The sequence below is a fragment of the Manis pentadactyla genome, chromosome 15 (genome assembly GCF_030020395.1).
Source record: "Manis pentadactyla isolate mManPen7 chromosome 15, mManPen7.hap1, whole genome shotgun sequence".
Lineage (NCBI taxonomy): Eukaryota > Metazoa > Chordata > Mammalia > Pholidota > Manidae > Manis > Manis pentadactyla.
Genome location: NC_080033.1, coordinates 13,590,586 through 13,612,656, shown reverse-complemented (window position 1 = coordinate 13,612,656; position 22,071 = coordinate 13,590,586). Strand labels below are relative to the sequence as shown.

The 22,071-nt window shown below is 53.7% G+C and overlaps 1 protein-coding gene across 2 annotated transcripts in view; it reads left to right on the top strand.

Annotated features, from left to right (window-relative positions):
- Positions 1-22,071, top strand: part of RYR1 (ryanodine receptor 1) — a 113,022-nt gene that overhangs the window by 2,652 nt on the left and 88,299 nt on the right. For both annotated transcript variants that reach the window (XM_036876297.2, XM_036876290.2), the window contains exons 2-25: positions 2,144-2,263; positions 3,226-3,330; positions 4,328-4,402; positions 4,486-4,564; positions 4,902-5,014; positions 5,340-5,433; positions 6,659-6,752; positions 6,902-6,976; positions 7,453-7,609; positions 7,742-7,906; positions 9,601-9,722; positions 10,215-10,410; positions 13,187-13,322; positions 13,405-13,500; positions 13,584-13,702; positions 14,634-14,767; positions 15,272-15,513; positions 16,041-16,233; positions 17,211-17,427; positions 18,787-18,891; positions 19,114-19,217; positions 19,705-19,788; positions 20,612-20,919; positions 21,716-21,918. In XM_036876297.2, the coding sequence (XP_036732192.2) occupies positions 2,144-2,263; positions 3,226-3,330; positions 4,328-4,402; positions 4,486-4,564; positions 4,902-5,014; positions 5,340-5,433; positions 6,659-6,752; positions 6,902-6,976; positions 7,453-7,609; positions 7,742-7,906; positions 9,601-9,722; positions 10,215-10,410; positions 13,187-13,322; positions 13,405-13,500; positions 13,584-13,702; positions 14,634-14,767; positions 15,272-15,513; positions 16,041-16,233; positions 17,211-17,427; positions 18,787-18,891; positions 19,114-19,217; positions 19,705-19,788; positions 20,612-20,919; positions 21,716-21,918 (3,336 nt within the window). The remainder of the gene's footprint in view (positions 1-2,143; positions 2,264-3,225; positions 3,331-4,327; positions 4,403-4,485; positions 4,565-4,901; positions 5,015-5,339; positions 5,434-6,658; positions 6,753-6,901; positions 6,977-7,452; positions 7,610-7,741; positions 7,907-9,600; positions 9,723-10,214; positions 10,411-13,186; positions 13,323-13,404; positions 13,501-13,583; positions 13,703-14,633; positions 14,768-15,271; positions 15,514-16,040; positions 16,234-17,210; positions 17,428-18,786; positions 18,892-19,113; positions 19,218-19,704; positions 19,789-20,611; positions 20,920-21,715; positions 21,919-22,071) is intronic.

The following is a 22,071-nucleotide window of genomic DNA, read 5'->3' as shown; positions in this document are numbered from 1 at the left end:
CTGGTTTACATCCTGGCTTTGCCATTTGCCTGCTTCCTAACTTTTGGCCAGTGATTTTTATTGTTCTCTGTGAGTCTCAATTTCCTAATCTGGAAAATGGGGAGAAAAATATGTGCCATAAGGATTCCAGGGGTCTATGCAAATATTTCTCTGAGCTTATGTCTTCCCACTTTCCTCCCCATCCCTGTCTCCCTCGCTATTCCTCAACTCCCTCAGCCCCTCTAGCTGAGCCTGCACAGGCTGCCCCTTCTTCCTGGAATGTTATTCCTCCAGAGATCATCAGGCTTGATTCCTGCCCATGATCTGGACAAGGCTCAGCTCAAATGTCACCTCCTTGGAGAGGCTATCACTTTCACCCCCTCACTGATGTCATCCCTACCCCAGAAGCCACTCTCTTACATCACCCGGGGTTATTTTTTCCGTAACACTTATCACTGACATTAAAATTATGAATCTATTCACCTGTTCATTGCATTGCCTCCACAAGGATGTCAGCTCGAGGGCAGGGATTCTGTCTACCCGCTGTCCTCTATCCAGTGCCTCCCAAGAGCAGATGCAATAATTGTCTATCACATGAATGTAAAGCTCTGAGGGTAAGGCCCAGCAGACAGTAAATGCTTAATAAACGCAAGCCCTATGATTCCTATTAACACCCAAGTGCCCGGTGTATACCAGGATATCCATGTTGGGGGTTACAGGATAGAGCAGTTGGGGAGCTGCCTGCAGGCAGGTTGAACCTGTCTGCCTCCTCCCAGGCTGGATCGACAGACTGAGGGTGGCCTGTACGGGTCAAAGCCCAGGATTGGAACATGTTTGTGTGATGTGCTGGAAGGGCTGGAGGCTGTGTGACCTCAGGCAGGACACCTAACCTCCCTGGGCCTGTTTCCCAGCTGTAAAATGGAATAGCTACTGCCTTAACTCAGTTTTTAAGAGTCAGGGTCTCCATCATTTTTGCCTGACACCTCTATCAGTAAAGATGTGGAAGACTCCCTGTATACATTTATATTACTCATAAATGTAGAAATGGGCTACTATACTAATAGGTTAAGGTGGTCTAAGAGTGTGGCATATAGAGTCACAGCATTGGGATCGAATCCCAGCTATGCCATATGCCAGCTGTGTGACTTCAGGCAAGTTACTTCACCTCTCTGGGCCTCAGTTTCCACAGGTTCATCTCAGAGGACTGTTGTGAGAATTCAATGAATTAATACATGTTAAGTTCTTGGGATTCAACACACAGAAAATGTGCTTCTCTTTTACTTAAAATTTTAATTTATAATCTTGAAATCATTTCAAACTTAGAGAAGAGTCGCAAGGTTAGTTCAAAGGACTCCCACGTGGCCTGCAATCACTTTCCCCAAATGTTAAGATTTGGCACATCTGCTTTATCTTTCCTTCCTTCCACACCTCCCACACATTTTTCCCCCCTGAACTGTTTGAGAGTAAGTTGTGGATATGATACTCTTAGCCCTAAAATGCCCTGCTGTCTGTTCCCTAAAAAACAAGGTCTGTCTCTTCCAAGATCACAGTACAGTCATCAGAATTGGGAAATTTGGTATTATCCAATTCACATCCTTGTTCAGCTTTCACCAGTTGTCCCAATAGCGTCCTTCATGGCATTTCCCCTCCAGGAGGATGCAGCGCAGGCTCTGGCCCTGCAGTCAGGGGTTATTAGGAAGCACTTCTTCAATGGTAGCTATTATAAAAACAACATACAAAAGAGAAATTAGAAAAGGCTGAGCTAACAGCATTTAACTTGAGGTGCCCACGCTTCCCACCCTCCCGTTGTTCACCTTGAGGACCCCACCTGCAAGGCCTCTGGAGCTAACTGGACTGGGGTTCAAATCCCTCCTCCTCCTCTTACCAGCTGTGTGGCCTTGGACAGGTCATGTCCCCTGTTTGAGCCTCAGTTTCCCCATTTTAAAATGGGAGCAACACTAGCTCCTTATTTCACAGGGATGTTAGAAGTATGTGGAATGCTCAGCATGGGCCCCTACTTGATAAATTGCGAGGGTGGGTATTGTTAACAGCTCTTATCATTTTTTTCATGATAAGGGGGGGTCAGTGTGCATAGTACGTATGCATTGTCTCTGGGATGTGGGCCGTGTGGCCATCGAGCGCTGACCCTAGCTCCCATCCCCAGGACGATGAAGTGGTCCTGCAGTGCAACGCTACTGTGCTTAAGGAGCAGCTCAAACTCTGCCTGGCCGCTGAGGGCTTTGGCAACCGCCTCTGCTTCCTGGAGCCCACCAGCAATGCCCAGGTCTGTGCGGGAGGACGGGTTGGGGCCGGGGGCCAGGTGCTCTGGGGGTAGGGAGTCTAGAGTCCAAAGAGGAAGGGTCTGGGAGCCTGAATAGGGGGTGCAGACAGGAGAGAAAATGGGGAGGGGGCTAAGAGGGAAAGGGGGCATGGGTCTGAGGTGGGCAGGGGTGGAGGTCTGAGGGTGGAGGGGCAGGGGTCCGAGGATCTTGGAAGGCAGGTGTCTGAGGAGGCAGAAGACAGAGGGCCTGGAGGGTCAGGGAGACACCACAGGGGGCTGACTGGGGGGTAGGGTGGAGGCTAAGGGGTGGAGGGACCCTGGAGTCTGAGCAGAGATGGACTCAGGGTCTGAGAGAGGAGGTGACCTGGGGGGATGTGTGGGGGCTGGGGGAGGGAGGGGGCGTGGAGTTTCATGGGGGAGGAGGCCAGGGGCTTGATGGGGGAGAGAATCTTGGGTCCAAGGGGGAGGGTGTCTGGGAGTCTGTGGGAGGCGGAGGAGGGAGGTGTAAAATCCTGTGATTTCGGAGCCATGTCCCAGGTGCCTGGAGAAGGCCGGAACTGGGGCTGTCTGATGGCGAGGGCAGGAGGTGGGGCTGCCTTTGGGGTTGGGGAGATTAGGGTTGTCTACAGGGGAAGGCACAGAGGAGCATCCTGGAGGTGGAGCAGGTGCGGGGTGTCTGATGAGGTTCATGCTTCCTAGGAGGTGGGGTGTGGGGTACCGAGCAGGAAAGGAAGGCCAGAGCGGAAGCTTCTGTGAGCTTCGGGTGGGCTTTAGGTGTGTGAGGGGGAGGCACAGAGAAGGCGTGTTCTGTGATGCTGGTGCTCATTCAGGGAGTCTGAAGGGGCGGTAGAGGGCAGGGGCCTCTTGGGGGGGGCTTCAGGTCAGGCCTGGGATCTAAGGGGGGAGCGGGGGGGCACAGTGCTCAGGGGCCTTCTGGCTCTCCGCTCACTTCTCCGCACCCCCAGAACGTGCCTCCCGATCTGGCCATTTGTTGCTTCGTCCTGGAGCAGTCCCTCTCTGTCCGAGCCCTGCAGGAGATGCTGGCCAATGCCGTGGGAGCAGGCGCGGAGGTGAGGCCCTATCCCTGGCGGGGCACAGTGGCGGGGAGGGGTGGGAAGACCCTGGGGTTGTTCACCACCTGCTCTTCTTCCTCTCTCTGCCCCACCCCCACAGGCCCTCAATTTGGATAAGTGGGTAGGTCTGGCCTTGGGTGTCACCTGTCCTTCTCACCTTTCCGGATCCCAGGCTGGCCTCTTGGGCCCACATCCTGCACACAGGGCTGGGGGGTCTCCCCCACTCCAGTTGTCAGGGCTGTGGAGCCCAGAACAGACCAGGCAGGAAGGAAGGAAGGGGTGGGGGCCTCTGAACCCCCATTCCCGACTCGCTCCTTTCTCTTCTTTCCCATCCTTTCCCCCAACCCTGATCGCAGCTCTTCTCTGCATGGGACCTCTCCCTTCACTTCCTCTCATCCCAAGTGTGGGTCCCCTCCAGTCCAGGAGTGGGTCCGCCATGTGATTGCGTGGCCCCATCACATGGCCCCCCTCAGAGCATGGGCATGTGAGAGCTGGGATAGCAGGCATGATGCTGTCACCTGAATGTGCCCCCCAGCTCCCAGGAGGGGCTGAGTCTTCTGGTGCTCCGTGGTGTGTGGCAGCACAGGGTGATGTTCAAGTGTTTAACAACTGGTGGGACCGTGCTGGCACACACTGGCTCCAGCTCAGTGGTGTTCTGACAGGTTAGAGCAAAGCAGGCAGAAGTCCAGGCACCTGGAGGAGGGGTTCAGCCTTCCTGAGTGACTTTAGGACCTGGCTAATCAGTCGAAGGAGGCAGGGAGGACAGAGTGGGCTTTGGAGAATATGTAACACCCCATCCACAGGCTTCTCAGAGACATGTCCTGGCCTCCAGGGGTAGGGAAACTGGGGCAGAAAATCTGCTAAGGGTCTGAGCAGAGGATTCCTTGCAGCCAGACCTGAGCATGGTACTTTATGGGGAACATATTCCCACCTGATATAGGTCAGATGTCTCAGGAGGTCGTTTCTCACTCTGTGCCCTCCCTCCCTGCCACAGTCATCCCAGGGTGGGGGACACAGGACACTCCTGTATGGCCATGCCATCCTGCTCCGGCACACGCACAGCGGCATGGTGAGTACATCAGCAAGGGGTCACGGGCAGGGGCAGGGGGCAGTGTCCGCCAGGACGAGGCTCACTCCCCTCTGCAACCCCAGTATCTGAGCTGCCTCACCACTTCACGCTCCATGACTGACAAGCTGGCCTTTGATGTGGGACTTCAGGAGGATGCAACAGGTGCGGCAGCTGGAGGGAGCCGGAAATGTGATGGGGGGATACTCTAAAGCAGGGAGTTGGGGTGCAGGTCTGCAGAACTCTAGGGGCCGGCATGGGAATGTTAGGGGGCTTTGGAGCAGGGAGTCCAGGTGTGGATGGAAACATTCTAACAGGGAGATGGGCAAGCACTGGGGGATCCCTAGGTAAAGTCTGAGGGTAGGGATGGGGGGCTTGAGGCAGAGTTGAGGGAAGAATAGGAGAATTTTGGGCACAGGGCTTGGGAGGCTCTGTGGCTGGGAATGCCCTGGGGAAGAGCATTCTGGGCCCCATCATCCTGACAGCACCCTGCCCACCTCAGGAGAGGCCTGTTGGTGGACAATGCACCCAGCCTCCAAGCAGAGGTCTGAAGGCGAAAAGGTCCGAGTTGGGGATGACCTCATCCTTGTTAGCGTCTCCTCGGAGCGCTACCTGGTGAGCAATCCCACCTCCATCACGGCTACTACCATGCCAGGGCTGGGGACACATGGGATTGACCCCATCTCCCCATCATTGGTTTACCTGCTCTCTGGTCCCAGTGTCCTGACTCCTGATTCCAGTTTCCTGACTCTAACATCCAATTTCTGGTATCTGGTGCCCCATTTTCCTACTTGATTTCAGTTTCCTCATCTGTGTCCTCTAATTTTCTGTCTCCTGACTGCTGGTTTCCTGGCTTCCACCCTCGGTTTCTTGCCTCGGTCTCTGGAACTATTGCTGACCCCACAATCGTCTCTGACTGCTCCACCCTGGTTGCCTCCAGCACCTGTCAACGGCCAGCGGGGAGCTCCAGGTCGATGCCTCCTTCATGCAGACACTGTGGAACATGAACCCTATCTGCTCTGGCTGTGAAGAGGGTGAGGGCCCCAGACCTCTGGCCCCTAAGCTGAGATCCCCAAAAGAGACCTTCCACATTGCCCCTCAGGCATGTCCAAAACGAACCTTGGAACCTCAAACCCCAAACCTAGATCTCCAGAACTCATTATGACCCTTACTGTTAGATCTCCATCTGACCTCAAATCCAGAAGGAGCCCGAGAGCTCAGACCTCCACACCCAAATCTCAGTTATCATACTCCCGAACTCAGACCTCAGAATTCACATGCCGAGCTCAGGTCCTGGAGGTCAGACCCCTTAACTCAGATCCAAAGCTTACAATCTCAGATTTGAAGCTTATCCCTCAGACCCCAAGCCTCAGATGACAAGCAGAGATGGCAACCTCATTCCCCCCAAGCCTCAGATGACAAGCAGATATGGCAACCTCATTCGCCCAAACTCAGATCCCCAAATTCAAACTCAGATCCCCAAACCAAGAACCCTAATTCAGACCCCAAACCTCAGCCAACCAACCTGAGACCTCCAAGCTTTAACCTTACATCTCCAAAATCATCTCCCAAATTCAGACCTCTGTGCTAAGACTCCAAACTGTGACCCCAAAAGTTTTATCCCAACTCCCACACCCAAAACCTCAGAGCCTTAACCCAGACCCAAGCTCCAAGCACAGCCCCTGAAACTCTGGCCCTAATCTCCAATCCTGAAACTCAGACCCACCAACTTCTAACTACAAAGCTCAGATCTCTCCAAACTCAGACTACAAAACTCAGACTTCCAAACCATAGACTATAACCGCAGACCCCAAATCTCAGATACCAGCTTTAGCTCTCCAAAATCAACCCTCAAAACCTCAGACCCCAACCTCAGACCCAACCATCACTTTCAACATCACTCTAAACCCAGATCCCAGATCAAGCCCTGGAACTCAGAGCCCAATATTAGGGAACATTGGACCCAAACCTCTGACTCCAACCTCAGAAATCCAAACTCAGACCCCCAACCCCCCAACCTCAGCCCTGTACACTAAATATAGATCCTCAACCTTGGACCCCAAATCTCATACTTCCACTGTAGGCCCCAAACTTAGCCCAAATTTTCATACTCTGAAAATCAGATCTCCAACTGCAGACCCCCAGACCTAGCCCCCAGCCTCCCACATGGGAGAAGCAGGGCCCCAAGACTCCACTTTGGCTCCTGGATTTCTCCAGGGTGCCAACCCCAAAGTGACCACCCTTCCTGACTCCTCATAGGCTATGTGACCGGTGGCCATGTCCTCCGCCTCTTTCATGGACACATGGATGAGTGTCTGACCATTTCCCCTGCTGACAGTGATGACCAGCGCAGGTCTGGGCTGGGGACAAGAGGGCTGGGATCTCAGGGTGGGAGCAGGGGGCAAGGTAGGCTGGGGCTGGGACCCTGTGGGTGGAGTTAGGGGCCTGATTCTGGAGGTCTTGAGCCTGAACCTGTTGCCTCACTGTCTCTTGTGTCCCCAGACTTGTCCACTACGAGGGGGGAGCTGTGTGCACCCATGCCCGCTCCCTCTGGAGACTGGAGCCACTGCGAATCAGGTGGGGGTAGGGGGCTAAGCTGGAGGAGGGGCTGGGGATCCCTGGGGGGCCTAGGAATGGGAGAGGGTCTTGCAAGATCTGAGGACAAGACGAGAGGTCTGAGGGAAAATCTAGGGAGCCCAAGAAAGCGATGGTGCCAGTCCTAGAATCCTGGAGGAAAAGGTGTTGGGGGAAGGCGGGGTCCTGAGGGAGAGATCAGGGGTCCCACATGAAAATGTGGAGAGTGGAGGGGGAGAAAATGATGGGTCTGGGAAAACTGGAGGCCCTGGAGACATCTGGGGAGCTCTGAGGAAGCTGGGAAGGCCTGAGAAGATTGGGTTCCTGGAGGACTGCGGGGTCCTAAGAAAGATTTGGGGGCCCTGAGGAAGGTTTGGGGACCCCAGAAGAGGACTGGGCTTGAAGAGCCATGACCCCAGACTGTAGTGTCTACGGACTGGGAGAGGGCCCTCTAGCACATCTGTCCCCACTGTCTGCAGCTGGAGCGGGAGCCACCTGCGCTGGGGCCAGCCGCTTCGCATCCGGCACGTCACCACAGGACGCTACCTGGCGCTCAGTGAGGACCAGGGCCTGGTGGTGGTCGATGACAGCAAGGCGCACACAAAGGCCACCTCCTTCTGCTTCCGCATCTCCAAGGTCGGTGGGTCAGGGTGCCCCGTCACCTGGAGCCGCACACCCCACCCCAGCCCCCACTTCATAGTCTCTCAGTGGGGCCCTCTTCTTAAATGCCCAAGCAGAGGAGGCTGACCTCTGTCCCTGCCCCTGCAGGAGAAGCTGGATATGGCCCCCAAGCGGGATGTGGATGGCATGGGCCCCCCTGAGATCAAGTATGGGGAGTCACTGTGCTTCGTGCAGCACGTGGCCTCAGGCCTGTGGCTCACCTATGCTGCTCCGGACCCCAAGGCTCTCCGGCTCGGTGTGCTCAAGAAGAAGGTGGGTGTGGGGCAAGGTCAGGAGTGCAGGCAGGGCCAGGAGGGGACTCAGGAGCTAGAGGATGGGGTCAAGGGAAAGATGGAGACTGAGAGAGAGAAACTGAGATTCAGGGGGACAGCAAGAAAGAGGGATAGATAGAGGAAGAGAGAAAGAAAGGGAGAAATATAGACAGGGACAGGGAAAGGCAGAGACAGTAAGACATGAAGACAGAAAATAAAGCTAGAGATGGAGAGGAAGAGATGGAAAAGAAAGAGACAGAGAGAAAAAGATAGGTAGTGACAAAAAGACTGAGAAGAGCATTCAAAAAATTATTGAGTACCCCAGTTCTGGTGTGTGCAGAAAAATAGGCAAGCTATGCAGACCTGTTTCCTGCCCTCCCAGTGCTCAGAATGGTGCATAAATTGTCTTTAATGAACTACATTGTTTTATAACTGAAAAGTGGGAAAGCTACTTTTAAAAGAGGGAACAGCATGTGCAAAGGCCCTGAGGTTGGAATGAAGTTGGTTTGTTGCAATGAAGTTGGTTTGTTGCAATAATAGGAAGAAGATCCAGTTTGGCTGGAGCAGAGTGAGCGAGGGGCAAGTCGTGGGAGATGAGGACAGAGGGGATAGAAGCAGATCATGTGGGGCCTTGTCAGCCATGGGGAGGGTCCTGGCTTTTACCCTGAGTGAGATGGAGCCACAAGAGAGTTTTGAGCAGGGAAGTAATCTACCTCAGGTCCATGGGGTTCCTTAGCTGTTTGTGGGAACAGTTTGGGGTGGGGGTGGGGGCAGAGCCAGAGTAGATGGGAGGAAACAGTGGACAGGACCCGGGTGGGGACTGTGGAGTGGAGAAAGGTGGCAGATTCTGGTTGTAGTTTGAGTGTGGAGCCAACAGGATTTTGTGACAAAATTGGGTATCAGAATGAGAGAGGGCATTGAGGATGACACTGTGATTTTTGCCCTGAGTAACTGGAAGGATGATGTGCCATCAGCCAAGTTGGGGACAGTCAAATGTCAGCTCAGGAGGACAGGGATCCAGTGCCTAGGACTGAGCTACTCAAGAAAGACTTGATGAGTCAATGAGTGGGAAGGCTAGGGAGACGCGTGTGTGCAATAAGTGAAGCCTGTAGTTGGGTATATGAGCAGAGGAGGCAGAGGTGGGCTTGGGCCAGGGGGGGAAATAGGGTTGCTCAGTAGGTGGATGGTACTTAGAGACATGGGAGGGGATGAGGTCCTGGGGAGGTCAGCTCAGGGGCAGTGGTGGTCTCACCTCACAGAAAGGTGGTCAGGCATTCTGTCTGGAACATGTTAGGTTTGGGGTGGCATTAGAGCTTTCTGGTGGGGGCATAAGTCAGTAGTAGATTCAAATGGAGAGGGTCTGGCATGGAGACAGACAAGATAGAGACAGAGACAAAGACAGACTGAATCAAAAAGGGATAGAGACACAGAAAGAGACAGACAGAGATGGAGATAGAGAGGGAGAGAGACAAAGTTGGACAGACAGAAACAGAGACAGAGCTGGAGACACAAAGAGGAGAGACAGAGAGGGGAAAAAAGAGAGAATGAAAGACACAGAGACACATGAAAAGGAGCAGAAGGAGGGAACTGGTAGATAGAGTCCGTGGTAGACAGGTGGCGGTTTTGGGGCTAGAGTCTGGCTGGTGGGCTGGGGAGGCGGGGCCTGCTCCTGACTTCTCTGTCCCCCACTGCCAGGCCATGCTGCACCAGGAAGGCCACATGGATGACGCACTGTCACTGACCCGCTGCCAGCAGGAAGAGTCCCAAGCTGCCCGCATGATCTACAGCACTGCGGGCCTATACAACCAGTTCATCAAGTGAGCCACCTGCCTGGTCTGCCCGGGGTGCCAGGTCACACCTTGTGCCCACTCCTGGCATCCATGCACCTGACACATTTAATATCTACCTTTGACATCCAAACCCCATATAACGTACACAGGACCCTTCACCTCTAAACCTCTGACTTCTATCTATACACTTGACCACCTTATCTGACTTTTGAAGACCATAACTTTGACTTCACATCCCTGAACACCTTGACACCCAGACCCTTGACCCTGGGCCTCTCCATTCCTGACTCCTGCTTCCACGACCCCTTTGTCTACGCAGGCATAAATCCCAGTCTCAGCTCTGCCATTGGCCACTGTACAGCTTTGGGCCAGTACCCTTCTCTTTCCGAGTTTCGTTCTCCCCGACTGTAAATAAGTGTGTCTGTGGGAGTCCTGCTAGGGCCACGGGGTGGGTCTCGCAAGCCCCTCTCTGACGGTCAGCGCTGCGGTCCACTGGCTGACACGGTGCGGTCCCCGCAGGGGCCTGGACAGCTTCAGTGGGAAGCCGCGGGGCTCGGGGCCTCCTGCTGGCACAGCGCTGCCCATCGAGGGCGTCATCCTGAGCCTGCAGGACCTCATCGGCTACTTCGAGCCGCCCTCTGAGGAGCTGCAGCACGAGGAGAAGCAGAGCAAACTGCGCAGCCTGCGCAACCGCCAGAGCCTCTTCCAGGAGGAGGTGAGGCCGCGGCGGGAGCGGGGCGGGCCGGGGCGGTGCCTGAGGGGCCTGGGGAAGTTGTGATCTGAGAGCGGGCAGGGCAGGTGGACCGGCGCGAAGGACACGCGAGGGGGCGGGGCCTCGAGGGGCGGGACTCGGTTGGTGGGCGGGGCGGGGAAGAAGGTGCGGGGCGTTTGGCCCGGCAGGGGCAGGGCCGGTGAGGGCGACGCTCCCGGAACGCGCAGACGGGGTCGGGCCTGGTCCCTGGTCCCTGGTCCCCCAGGGGAGAGGGAGGAGCTGGAGAGGGGGGGCAGAGGTGCAGCCCACGGCCGAGGCAAGGCGGGTGCAGACGAGGCCTGGGAAGAAGTCTGGATGAGGGAGATGAGGCTGGACTCATGGGGCGGTGTCTGTGGGGGCTCGGCCTGCGGGGTGGGAGGACGAACCAGAGTGCACGGTGATGGGGAGATTTCATTTAAAGGGACTCCTAGTCTAATTGGGGAGGCAGGCCCAGAAGTGATAATAATAATACTACCAAAACTTACAGAGTGGAATTAGTATATGCAAAGCATTTAGAACAGCGCCAGCACATAGTAGATGCTGTACAAGTGTCACTTCAGCCCTTACTGTGTATTAAGTGTGCTATATGCATGACATAACCCCGTGGGGAGTTGTAATTCCCGTATTACAGATGGGCCGCCGGAGTTCAGGGAGGTTAAATAGCAGCCAGTTACTCAACAAATATGCCAGAGGATAGAGCTTTTGACGAAATAGACAAAAGCACCCGTCTTATGGAGTTGACATGGAAGTGGGGGAGGATAGATACCAGTAAAATAAGAACTCAAGTGGTATATAAGATGGCAAGTGCTAAGGAGAAAAACGGAGCAGGGCAGCGATAAACAGTGCTGGGGCTGCTGCAGTAACATAGAGTGGTCAGGGAGGGTGACCTGAACGAGGTGAGGCAGCCCTGTGTACCCCTGGGGGAGGGGAGAGCAAGCACACAGGCCACGAGGTGGGAGTGTGCTTGGCAGGTTCCAGAATAGCAAGGAGGCCAAAGCAACTGGAGCAGGGTGAGCTAGGGGCAGTGTAGGACAAGATGAGGGCAGAGAGGTGACAAGGGCCAGGCTGTGGTGAGGACTTTTCCTTTGGGAGCCACAGGACGGTGATCTTCTAAAGTCACAACTAGATAGTTATGGTGGCACAGCCACTCTGTTGTGCTCTCTCCCATGATGCACTGCTTCTCTTACTAGTAATGGGCCCTAGGATATAGATACAACTGTCTTATAGGTATAGACAGAAAGCACTATTTGTAATAGCCTAAAACTGGAAACAACCTAAGTGTCCATCACCACTAGAATGGACCCGCAAATGTGAAATAGCCATACAATGGGTATAGATAGTACTCAGAATGAAAATGAACAGCCACATGAAAAAATGCTCTTGAATCTTAAAACATAAAAGCAAAAGCATCCATGTACAAAAGAGTGTGTACTGTATATCCCAAATTCAAAAGTAGGCAAAACTCAGACTTCACGGATGCATCCATAAGCGGTAGAGGAAAGCAAGGAAAGGATTCCCCTAAAAGGCAGGATAATGGTTATTCCTAGCAGAGAGCAGAGAGGTTTGTGTGGTCAGGAGGGGCAGCCAGGGAACTTGTGCATGGCTGGTAATGTTCTCTTTCTTGAGTTGGGTCATGACTATACAGGTGTTGTTTATATCTTGTTTAACCATACAGTTGATCTTTATTATTTGCAGATTCTGGATTTGCAAATTTGCTTACTTGCTAAAACGTGTTAACCCCAAATCAATACCTGTAGTGTATATTTGTGGTCATTTGTGGACAAGGGCCGCGCGGCAAGAAATTTGAGTCATCTGACTTGTGCGTTTCTGGCAGAGGCTAAACAAGGCGATAATCTGCCTTCTCTTTCAGCTCTCATGCTGTAAACAAATGTCCTTTTCATGACTTATTCAGTGCCACATTTTTCACATTTTTGTGCTTTCTGTTGATTTTGCACCCCAAGTGTAGTGCCCAAATGTAGTCCAGTGTTCCTAAGTGTAAGAAGGCTGGGATGTGCCTTACCGAGAAAACACATGTCCTAGATAAGCTTCATCCAGTCATGAGTTCTATAGTGCTGTTGGCCATGAATCTAATGTTAATGAGTCAACAATATAAATTCAGTGTCTTTAAACAGAAGCACACATAAAACAAAGGCATGTTTTGATTGATGAAAATGTGACTCCGAGGAGCTCCTTGTATTCCCCCACCCCTGGGAGCAATGGTTCAGTATCCGGTAATTCAGTGTTTCCAGTGACTTTACAGAACCTAACTACCATGAGTGATAAGAATTGACTGTATATGTTTTATGTGTGTTTCTGTATGTCAGTTATAATTCACAATGAAAGAAGACAAAATATTAAAATGTAAAAAGAGAAAATGAAAAATCGCCTTCGTGGTTGTTGTGGAGAATGAACTGGGATAACTGGGCCCAGGAATCAGGTGCTTGGAAGTGGATAGGATGGGAAGGAAAGTTTGGGAAGGAGAGGCACACATTCAGTCCTGGTGTGAATAAGGATGTATTATGTTGGTAACAGCCAGGGAGAACAAGGACAGACCTGGGGAGCCCAGGAGGAGCGGTGGGTGGTGGCAGTGAATGGGGACATGGAGCTAGGCACTGGTTTAGATCTGGGAACACCCGTCACTAGTTGTTGAAGGCCGATGAATGAGCAACTCAGAGAAAGCCAGCTGAGGGAAGGAGGGCCTGGGACTCCTGTGGCAACACGCCTGTTTTCCCCACCCCAGGGGATGCTCTCCCTGGTCCTGAACTGCATTGACCGCCTAAATGTCTACACCACTGCTGCCCACTTTGCGGAATTTGCAGGGGAGGAGGCAGCTGAGTCCTGGAAAGAGATTGTGAACTTGCTCTATGAACTCTTGGGTAAGCAACCTCAGTCCTGACTCCCCCTAGAGCACCCCAGGTCCCTAGTCCCATTGGCTCTGACCCCGCTTTGCACTCTCAGCCTCTCTGATCCGTGGCAATCGGACCAACTGTGCTCTCTTCTCCCACAACTTGGACTGGCTGGTCAGCAAGCTGGATCGGCTGGAGGCCTCGTCTGGTAGGAGAGCCGGGGAAGGGGACAAGGGCTTGGGGGAGGGGAGGGTTTCAGCCACCTCCCCTCTCACGGCTTCCCCTGTGCAGGGATCCTGGAGGTGCTGTACTGTGTCCTGATTGAGAGCCCCGAAGTCCTGAACATCATCCAGGAGAACCACATCAAGTCCATCATCTCTCTCCTGGACAAGCACGGGAGGAACCACAAGGTCGGACCCTCACCTCTTGCCTCTCATCCCACGACTCTGAGCCCTGACCTTTCCTGGGGCCTTGGAATTCCCTGCCCTCCTCCCGCCCCTTGTCATCTCCCTCTCACCTGGACTCCTCTCCCACCTGCTTCCGTCTGAACACAAGGGTTGCAAGCTCATGGTTCTTAAATGGATTCTGGGCCACAGATAGGCTTCACTAGACCTCTGACATATACATTTTTTTTTTTGAGAGGGCATCTCTAATATTTATTGATCAAATGGTTGTTAACAACAATAAAATTCTGTATAGGGGACTCAATGCACAATCATTAATCAACCCCAAGCCTAATTCTCAACAGTCTCCAATCTTCTGAAGCATAACGAACAAGTTCTTACATAGTGAATAAATTCTTACATGGTGAACAGTGCAAGGGCAGTCATATCACAGAAACTTTCAGTTTTGATCACGCATGATGACATATACATTTTTAAAATTTCTGATTTTGTAGTCTTCAGGTGGGCTGCATATACAGTTTGCCCCAGGTCCTGCTGGTTCCCACCACATTATATCTACCATTTCATGTATTTACATTGTCCACGCAGCCCCTGAAGGCGCAAGTGTGCGACCCCTGCTGATTTAAACTCTCATCTTGTTCCCTGTGCTCTCTCACTGAGCCATCCTTTCCTCTTCCCTCTGGCCTCTCACCTCTTACTCCAGTCTCCCCTCTTACACTGTCGATAACTTAGCCCAACTTATATGACCCCAGCCTCTCACCTGACCTTTCTGACTCTTGACTTTTCTCTGTGACCCCTGAACTCCCACCTTCTCTCAGTAAAAATCTCCATCTCCTGTCCTCACACATCATCCTTTGCTCCTGGCTTCCCACCCTGGGCCTTCCATAGACTCTGGCCCTGGTGCCCTCCCACCTTGACCTCTGACCTTGACCTCCAGGTGCTGGATGTGCTGTGTTCCCTGTGTGTGTGTAATGGCGTGGCCGTACGCTCCAACCAAGATCTCATTACTGAGAACTTGCTCCCTGGGCGTGAGCTTCTGCTGCAAACAAACCTCATCAACTATGTCACCAGGTTGGCCCCTAACCCCAAAACCTCAGCCTGACTTCACCCTGACCCCAGAACTCAGCAGCTCACCCCGCTCGTCCTGACTCAGAGGCTCCACACACAGGTGGATGTCCCTTCCTCCACCTGTGCCGCCCCAGGACTAACCTCCTGCTCCTCACAGGTGTCCGCTCTGCCCCTAGCTCACCCCTGGCCCCCACTCCTCTTGTCCCCTCTCCCTGCCCCTTTTCTGCCTGTCTCTTTCTCTCTCCTTTCTCTGTTTGCTCTTTTGTCTTCATCTTTCTGTCTCTGTTTCTATTTCTCCTCCATTTCTTTTACTCTGTCTCCTCTCTCTCTCTTCCCTGTCTTTTGATGTCTCTCTGTCTCTGCTTTCTGTCTCTGCATCTCTCTGTTGCCATGTCACTTCCTTTCCGTCCTGTGTGTATATCTTTCTCTTTCTCCCTCCCCATCCCCCCACAAGCTGGCTCTGCTCTCCATCTCTCCCTCACCCACTCCTGTTCCATCTCTCTGCAGCACCCGCCCCAACATCTTTGTGGGCAGGGCAGAGGGCTCCACGCAGTACAGCAAATGGTACTTTGAGGTGATGGTGGATGAGGTGACTCCGTTCCTGACAGCTCAGGCCACCCACCTGCGCGTGGGCTGGGCCCTCACCGAGGGCTACAGCCCCTACCCTGGGGGCGGCGAGGGCTGGGGCGGCAACGGGGTCGGCGATGACCTCTATTCCTACGGCTTTGACGGACTGCATCTCTGGACAGGTATCTGGATCCTTTCAGGGGACCCTCATCCTGACCATTGACCCTAGAGTTTCCAAGATGCTCACCACACACCTTGGGGTTCTTGGGATCCCGACCCCCCAGAACAGGCCAGCTCTCAACCCATAACTCATTTGCCTTGACCCTAACCTTAAACCTTCCAGAATCTTGGCCCTAACTCATTTCCTCATAGCCTCTAGAATGCTGACCCCAGATGATGTATGATTTCTGACCCTAGAAATGTCAGGAAACTACCCAGTTATTATGACCTCTGATCTTTGACTTCTGATCCCAAAGGTTCCAGAATCCTAACTCCAGGAGGGCTTTAGCTTATGACTCTAAAGCTCTTAGGATCCTAAACTAAGGGGAACTTTTACTATCACCCTTCAGAGCTACAGGACCCTCCCTGGGAACACTTGACCTTAGGGCTCCCAGAATCTGAACCCCTTTAATGTTTGCCTCTTGGCTCTTGAGACAAGTGGTCTCTGGGCCTTCTGACTTCTGACCCCTTCCTGGTGACCTTGGTGCAGGACATGTGGCACGCCTGGTGACTTCCCCAGGGCAGCACCTTCTGGCTCCTGAGGATGTGGTCAGCTGCTGCCTGGACCTCAGCGTGCCATCCATCTCCTTCCGCATCAATGGCTGTCCTGTGCAGGGCGTCTTTGAGGCCTTCAACCTTAATGGGCTCTTCTTCCCTGTCGTCAGCTTCTCAGCTGGTGTCAAGTGAGGACTTGCCCCTGCCCCCTTCCCAGTCCCCAGACCTGGGACTGTCCCTAAGCAGCCCTTCTAATCACCCCGTGGCCTGCTGTGAGGCCAAGATCCAGCAGCCTACCCTCAGAACTGACTGGCCAGATCCCCGCGTGAAGGTCCATGACTGCTCCACAATCCTGCACACTTTCAGTGTCCTCCCAATAACCCCATCTTCTCCCCAACCCCATGTCCTTCCAGTGACCGCCAAGTGTCCCCTAAATTTCAGACCTTCTAATAACTCCAGATACTCCTGGTTGCCTCCCAAATGACCTCAGACTCTCTGAATGACTCTATGCCATTCCAGTGACCTCCAAATGACTCCAGAATCTGACAATGATCTAATGACCCCCATCCCTCCCAGGGACCCCCCACAGTGATCTCGGACTCTTCCCATGACTCCATGCTTCCCCATAACCCTAACATCTCCCAGTGGTCTCCCAATTGCTCCATAGTCTCCCAGTGACCCCTCAGTGACCCGTTATTTCAGAGACCCCTCAAAAACTCAGTCTTTTCCTAATGACCCTGTGCTCTGTGGAGGACTTCTAAATCACCACTCAGGGGTGATTATGGTTACCTCATAGTTACACCAGACTCTCAGTGGCTTCCAAATGACTTTTTTGTTGGTCTCCCCCAAACCTTCCAATATTTCCAATTGCTCTGTTGACCCAGGGTCCCCTCCAAAGGACCTTTCCATGACCTTGTGTTAACTCTCCAATGACCCCATACTTTCCACTTTCAGGATTTGCCAATGATTCTCATTGCCCTCAGACATTCTTTTGACCTTAGATCCTTTCTGACCCCTAAGTGACCTCTAAGACACTATGACCCCCAGTGACCTCAGGTCTCCCCAGACCTCCCATTGATCCCAGGAGCACAGATTCCTTAGCCCCTCCCCCCAGCACTGATCTCCCCGTAAGGTGCCCCAGCAGTGATGCCGCTCTCCCATCTAGGGTGCGGTTCCTCCTTGGTGGCCGCCATGGTGAATTCAAGTTCCTCCCTCCACCTGGCTATGCCCCGTGCCATGAGGCTGTGCTCCCTCGAGAGCGACTCCATCTGGAGCCCATCAAGGAGTATCGGCGGGAAGGGCCCCGGGGACCCCACCTGGTGGGCCCCAGCCGCTGCCTCTCACACACTGACTTTGTACCCTGCCCCGTGGACACTGTGCAGGTACTGCCAGCCCTGTAGGGATCTTCTGGTGAGGCAGCCTCTCTTAAGAGTCAGGGAGGCTGCCTGAAAGCGGAGAACCTTGTTGTTTAACAGATGGGGAAAATGAGGCAACGTGGAGGCAAAGAACCCTCTCAAGGCAGAATCTCAGTTTCAGAGAGTTCTCACTACAGGCCCCCTAAAGAAAGGACTGTGATGGCCCTGATTGACAGTTGAGGAAAGCAAGGCCCAGAGAGGTTAAGCAACCTGTGCAAGTCACAAGTCACAGAGCTGCTTTGAACCCAGGTGGGGATTCCAGAGCCTGTGATCTAATCTGCCACAATCTGCTGGGCATCTCTTCTGCACTAGGCCTCTCTGCTCCTCTTATCCCAACCTCAACTCCCCTTCCTCCCCTCAAGCTTATCCCTATCAGAGAGGATATTTTGTGTTTAGGAGCCTGACTGCAACGGTTTGGTGTTCAGTGTGTCACCACGGGCATTTGGCTTCACCTCCCTGTGCCTCAGTTTCCTCATCTGTGAGGACAAACCTACCTTGTAGCATTATTGTGAGGTTAGAGGAGTTAATATATGTGGAGTGCTTCACATGGTCCTGAGGAAATACTAAGTACTCAATACAGTTACTGTTAGTGGTGGTAGTAACATTATTTCAGGGGTGAAGTAAGGCCCATTGCCCTGTGAGTAGACAGAGCCCTGGGTCTCCTTCTGGATGTCTCCCTCCCCCGGCCCCCAGCCCATCAGCCTCATGGCTGTCCACCTGGCCTCCTGGACATCCCTCCCACCCACTCCTTTCCTGCCCATGGCCCTCCCTGGTCCAAACCGTCATTGTTTCTTGCCTGCAGAACACCAACCATCTAAATCTTTATTAGGCACCTACTATGTGCCAGGCATCTATATAATTTATATAACATTTAGTGGCTTATGTAAATGATTCTACTGAACCCTTATGAGATAAGAATAGTGAGTTAAGTATTGTTCCAATCCTCATTGTATAGAAAAGGGAGGAGACTAATCCGTCCATTGAGCAAACATTTCCCCAGCATCTCCTCTGGGCCTGGCTCTGGGCTGAGCAGGGCTGGGAAAACGGTGGAGACAGGCAGCGCCAAGGAGCTCCCAGTCCTCATGCCACAAGGGGAGATAGTCCTAGTCCCAGATATTCTTTCATTCTGATGATGCTAAGTCCTAATTCAGCTGGCTGCGTACCCTGGAGTCAGGGCAGGGTGATAAGGAGAAGGACTGGGAACAGCAGAAGAGGTGAAAAGAGTGAGCCGGGGGAACTGTCCAGGGCTCGTATTGTTCAGGGAAGAGGGGTCACGGAGCAGGCTGGAGGGCACCCAGGGGCCTCACAAACATCCCCTGCTCCCAGATTGTCCTGCCTCCCCATCTGGAGCGTATTCGAGAGAAGCTGGCGGAGAACATCCATGAACTCTGGGCACTGACTCGCATCGAGCAGGGCTGGACCTATGGCCCGGTGAGGGCTGCCTGCAGCACGAGGGAGTCAGGCTAGACTTGCTGTCGGGGAGTGAAAATGGCTCACTAGTGGGGAGGGGCCTGTCGGGAGGGAAGGGACTTTAGGATCCCAGGGAGTCCTTGGGTTTTGGTGGCAGAACCTAGGGTGGGAGGTCAGGGGTCACAGTCTGGGAGTGCTGGGGGAGGAAGGGGAACCGAGGAGTTGACTCTGGCGTTTCTTCAGGTTCGGGATGACAATAAGAGACTGCACCCATGTCTTGTGAACTTCCACAGCCTACCAGAGCCCGAGAGGAATTACAACCTGCAAATGTCAGGGGAGACGCTCAAGTGAGGAGGCTACAGGGCCCAGGAGTGAATGCTGGTGGGGAGGGGGCAAGGAGAAACCAGAGAGGGAGACAGACTGAGACAGGGAGGGAAGCAGAGAGATGGAGAGAGAGAGGGAGACAAGGATCATGAGACAGAGACTGACTGCAGACAGAGGCATAAAGATGCGCAGAAAGTGAAAGAAAGACGCAGAAAGAGACAGGGAAGGAAGCAGGCAGGAAAAGATGGGCACAAAGATATATAGGGACAAAGAAACAGGGAAAGACAAGAGGCATAGACACAGACACCAAGGCACAGAGAGATGGGGACACACACAGGGCAATGGGGACAAAGACACTCAGAAGGCCAGAGGAAGGGAGAGAGCTGGGGGCCCAGAGACAGAGCTGAAGGGGCCCGGGCAGGAGGGCAGCCCGGGCTAGGGGGGTGAAGCCAGGGTGGGGAAGCTGTGTGGGGTGACCCTGTCCCTTCTACCCCCCACCCCCGACCCCAGGACTTTGCTGGCACTGGGCTGCCATGTGGGCATGGCTGACGAGAAAGCAGAGGACAACCTGAAGAAGACAAAACTCCCTAAGACGTGAGCGTGGGTGGCCTGGGTCCCCTCTGGGGAACAGAGTAGGGGGCTGGGGATGGCACAGTGAGAGCTGGGCTGTCGACAGGACTTGTGGGGAGGTTGAGGTCAGAGATGAAGGGGACACCTGTTAGGGTGAAGGCCATAGGACTGGGGACAGGGGTGGCGCTCTGGAGTGAGTGTCCTGGGGAGGTGTCAGGATTGTGGAATTAGGAGTTCCAGAGAGAGAGAGAGAGAGAGAGAGAGAGAGAGAGAGAGAGAGAGAGAGAGAGACAGTGAGTCTGGATGCAGAGTCAGGGAAAATGAGACAGCAGAGTTAATACCTCTAGATTAGAGGCAAAGGGTCAATGGAAAGAGGTAAGATGTTGGAGTTGTAGGTAAGGGATTCTAAAATTATAAGTGAAATATCAGAGGTAACTGGGGATAGTGGCCAGCGTTCCGAGGTCAAGGACTTTAAAGCCAGGAGTGTGGCATGATAGGGCTTGGGGTCAGAGGTCAGAAACCTCAGAGGTGAGAGGTCAGAGAGTTCGAAGGACAGAGATCAGACTCCCACAATCACCATGAAGGGGTTACAGAAAGAAGCCAGAGGTCGGTGAAGTCAAAGTCCTCGCTAGGGTCACAGGATCCTGGGGTTAGAGGTCAGGTGTCTCAAAGCTTATTCAAGGGAGTCATAGAACCCTTAAGTCAGAGATCAAAGGTCAAAATTCTGAGACTCAGAGCTAAGGTCACAGGATCCTGGGAACAAGGGTCAGAAGTCAGGTGTCCCATGGCACAGAGCCCAGAAGTGGAGGTGAGGGTCTCATCTCACCAAGCCCTGCCACACCCGCAGGTACATGATGAGCAATGGGTACAAGCCGGCGCCACTGGACCTGAGCCATGTGCGGCTGACGCCAGCGCAGATGACGCTGGTGGACAGGCTGGCGGAAAACGGCCACAACGTGTGGGCTCGAGACCGTGTGGCCCAGGGCTGGAGCTACAGTGCCGTGCAGGACATCCCAGCACGCCGAAACCCTCGCCTCGTGCCCTACCGCCTGCTGGATGAGGCCACCAAGCGCAGCAACCGGGACAGCCTCTGCCAGGCCGTGCGCACTCTGCTGGGCTATGGCTACAACATCGAGCCGCCGGACCAGGAGCCCAGTGAGTGCTGACCTCAGGCCCCAACCCTGCCCTTGACCCCTGGTCTCTCACCTGACTCAGCCTGAATGGGCTACATCTATGACACTGTCCCCTCCCCCCCACCCTGACCTTACTCTGACCCTGACCCTGAACCCAATCTTGATTACTGACTTGACCCCCCTACCTGGGCTGTGGCTACAACACTAAGTTGCCAGACCAGGAGCCCAGAGAGCACTAACCCTGACCCCTGACTCTAGCTTCTGATCCCCAGCTATGACCCCTAACCCCTAACCTCTGGACTTTAGCTACAACATGGGGCCACACATCCAAGAACTCAGAGAGCCCCTTATCCCTACCTCTGACCTGACCCCTGACCAGCCACTGACTCCCAAAGCCAGTCCAACTCTGGCTGTGGTCCCCATCCTTCAATTTCTCTCCTCCAACCCATTTTATCCCCTCCCTGAACCTGACTCTGACCTTCTTTCCTGGATCCTGTTCTCAACCCTTGATTCTAAACATTGACCTTAATCCTGACCCTTAACCTTAGACCATGACTGTGACTGACCCGACTTTCTCCCAATGTTTCTGTCAGTGTCTCTTCTTTGAGAACTCTGACTGCTAAAGGGTGTGGGGGACCTCCCCAGTAGGCCCCTCCTACCTCTCTCTGACACACCAACTCTTCTCTAATACCAATAAATTGTCCCTCTTCCCCCAGCTCCCAAGGCACTTAGCTTCCCTGGTCTCTCCCAGCAAACCTTCCAGTGTCTTGAGATCCACTCTGCACTCAGCCTCTGACTCTGCCTGGCCCCATTTGTAGGTCAGGTGGAGAGTCAGTCTCGTTGGGACCGGGTGCGCATCTTCCGGGCAGAGAAATCCTATGCGGTGCAGAGCGGCCGCTGGTACTTTGAGTTCGAGGCTGTCACCACGGGTGAGATGCGAGTAGGCTGGGCGAGGCCGGAGCTGCGGCCTGACGTGGAGCTGGGAGCCGATGAGCTGGCCTATATCTTCAATGGGCACCGCGTGGGTACCTCCCTGGGCTCTACTCTGCCAGGCCCTGTGGTCTCCCCCACAGCTCATACACTCCAGCTCTGCCTCTATCCGTGCCTCACTGTCTACTCAGACCTGCATCTATGTTACCACTCCTCCATCTGTCCATCCGTCCGTCCATCCATC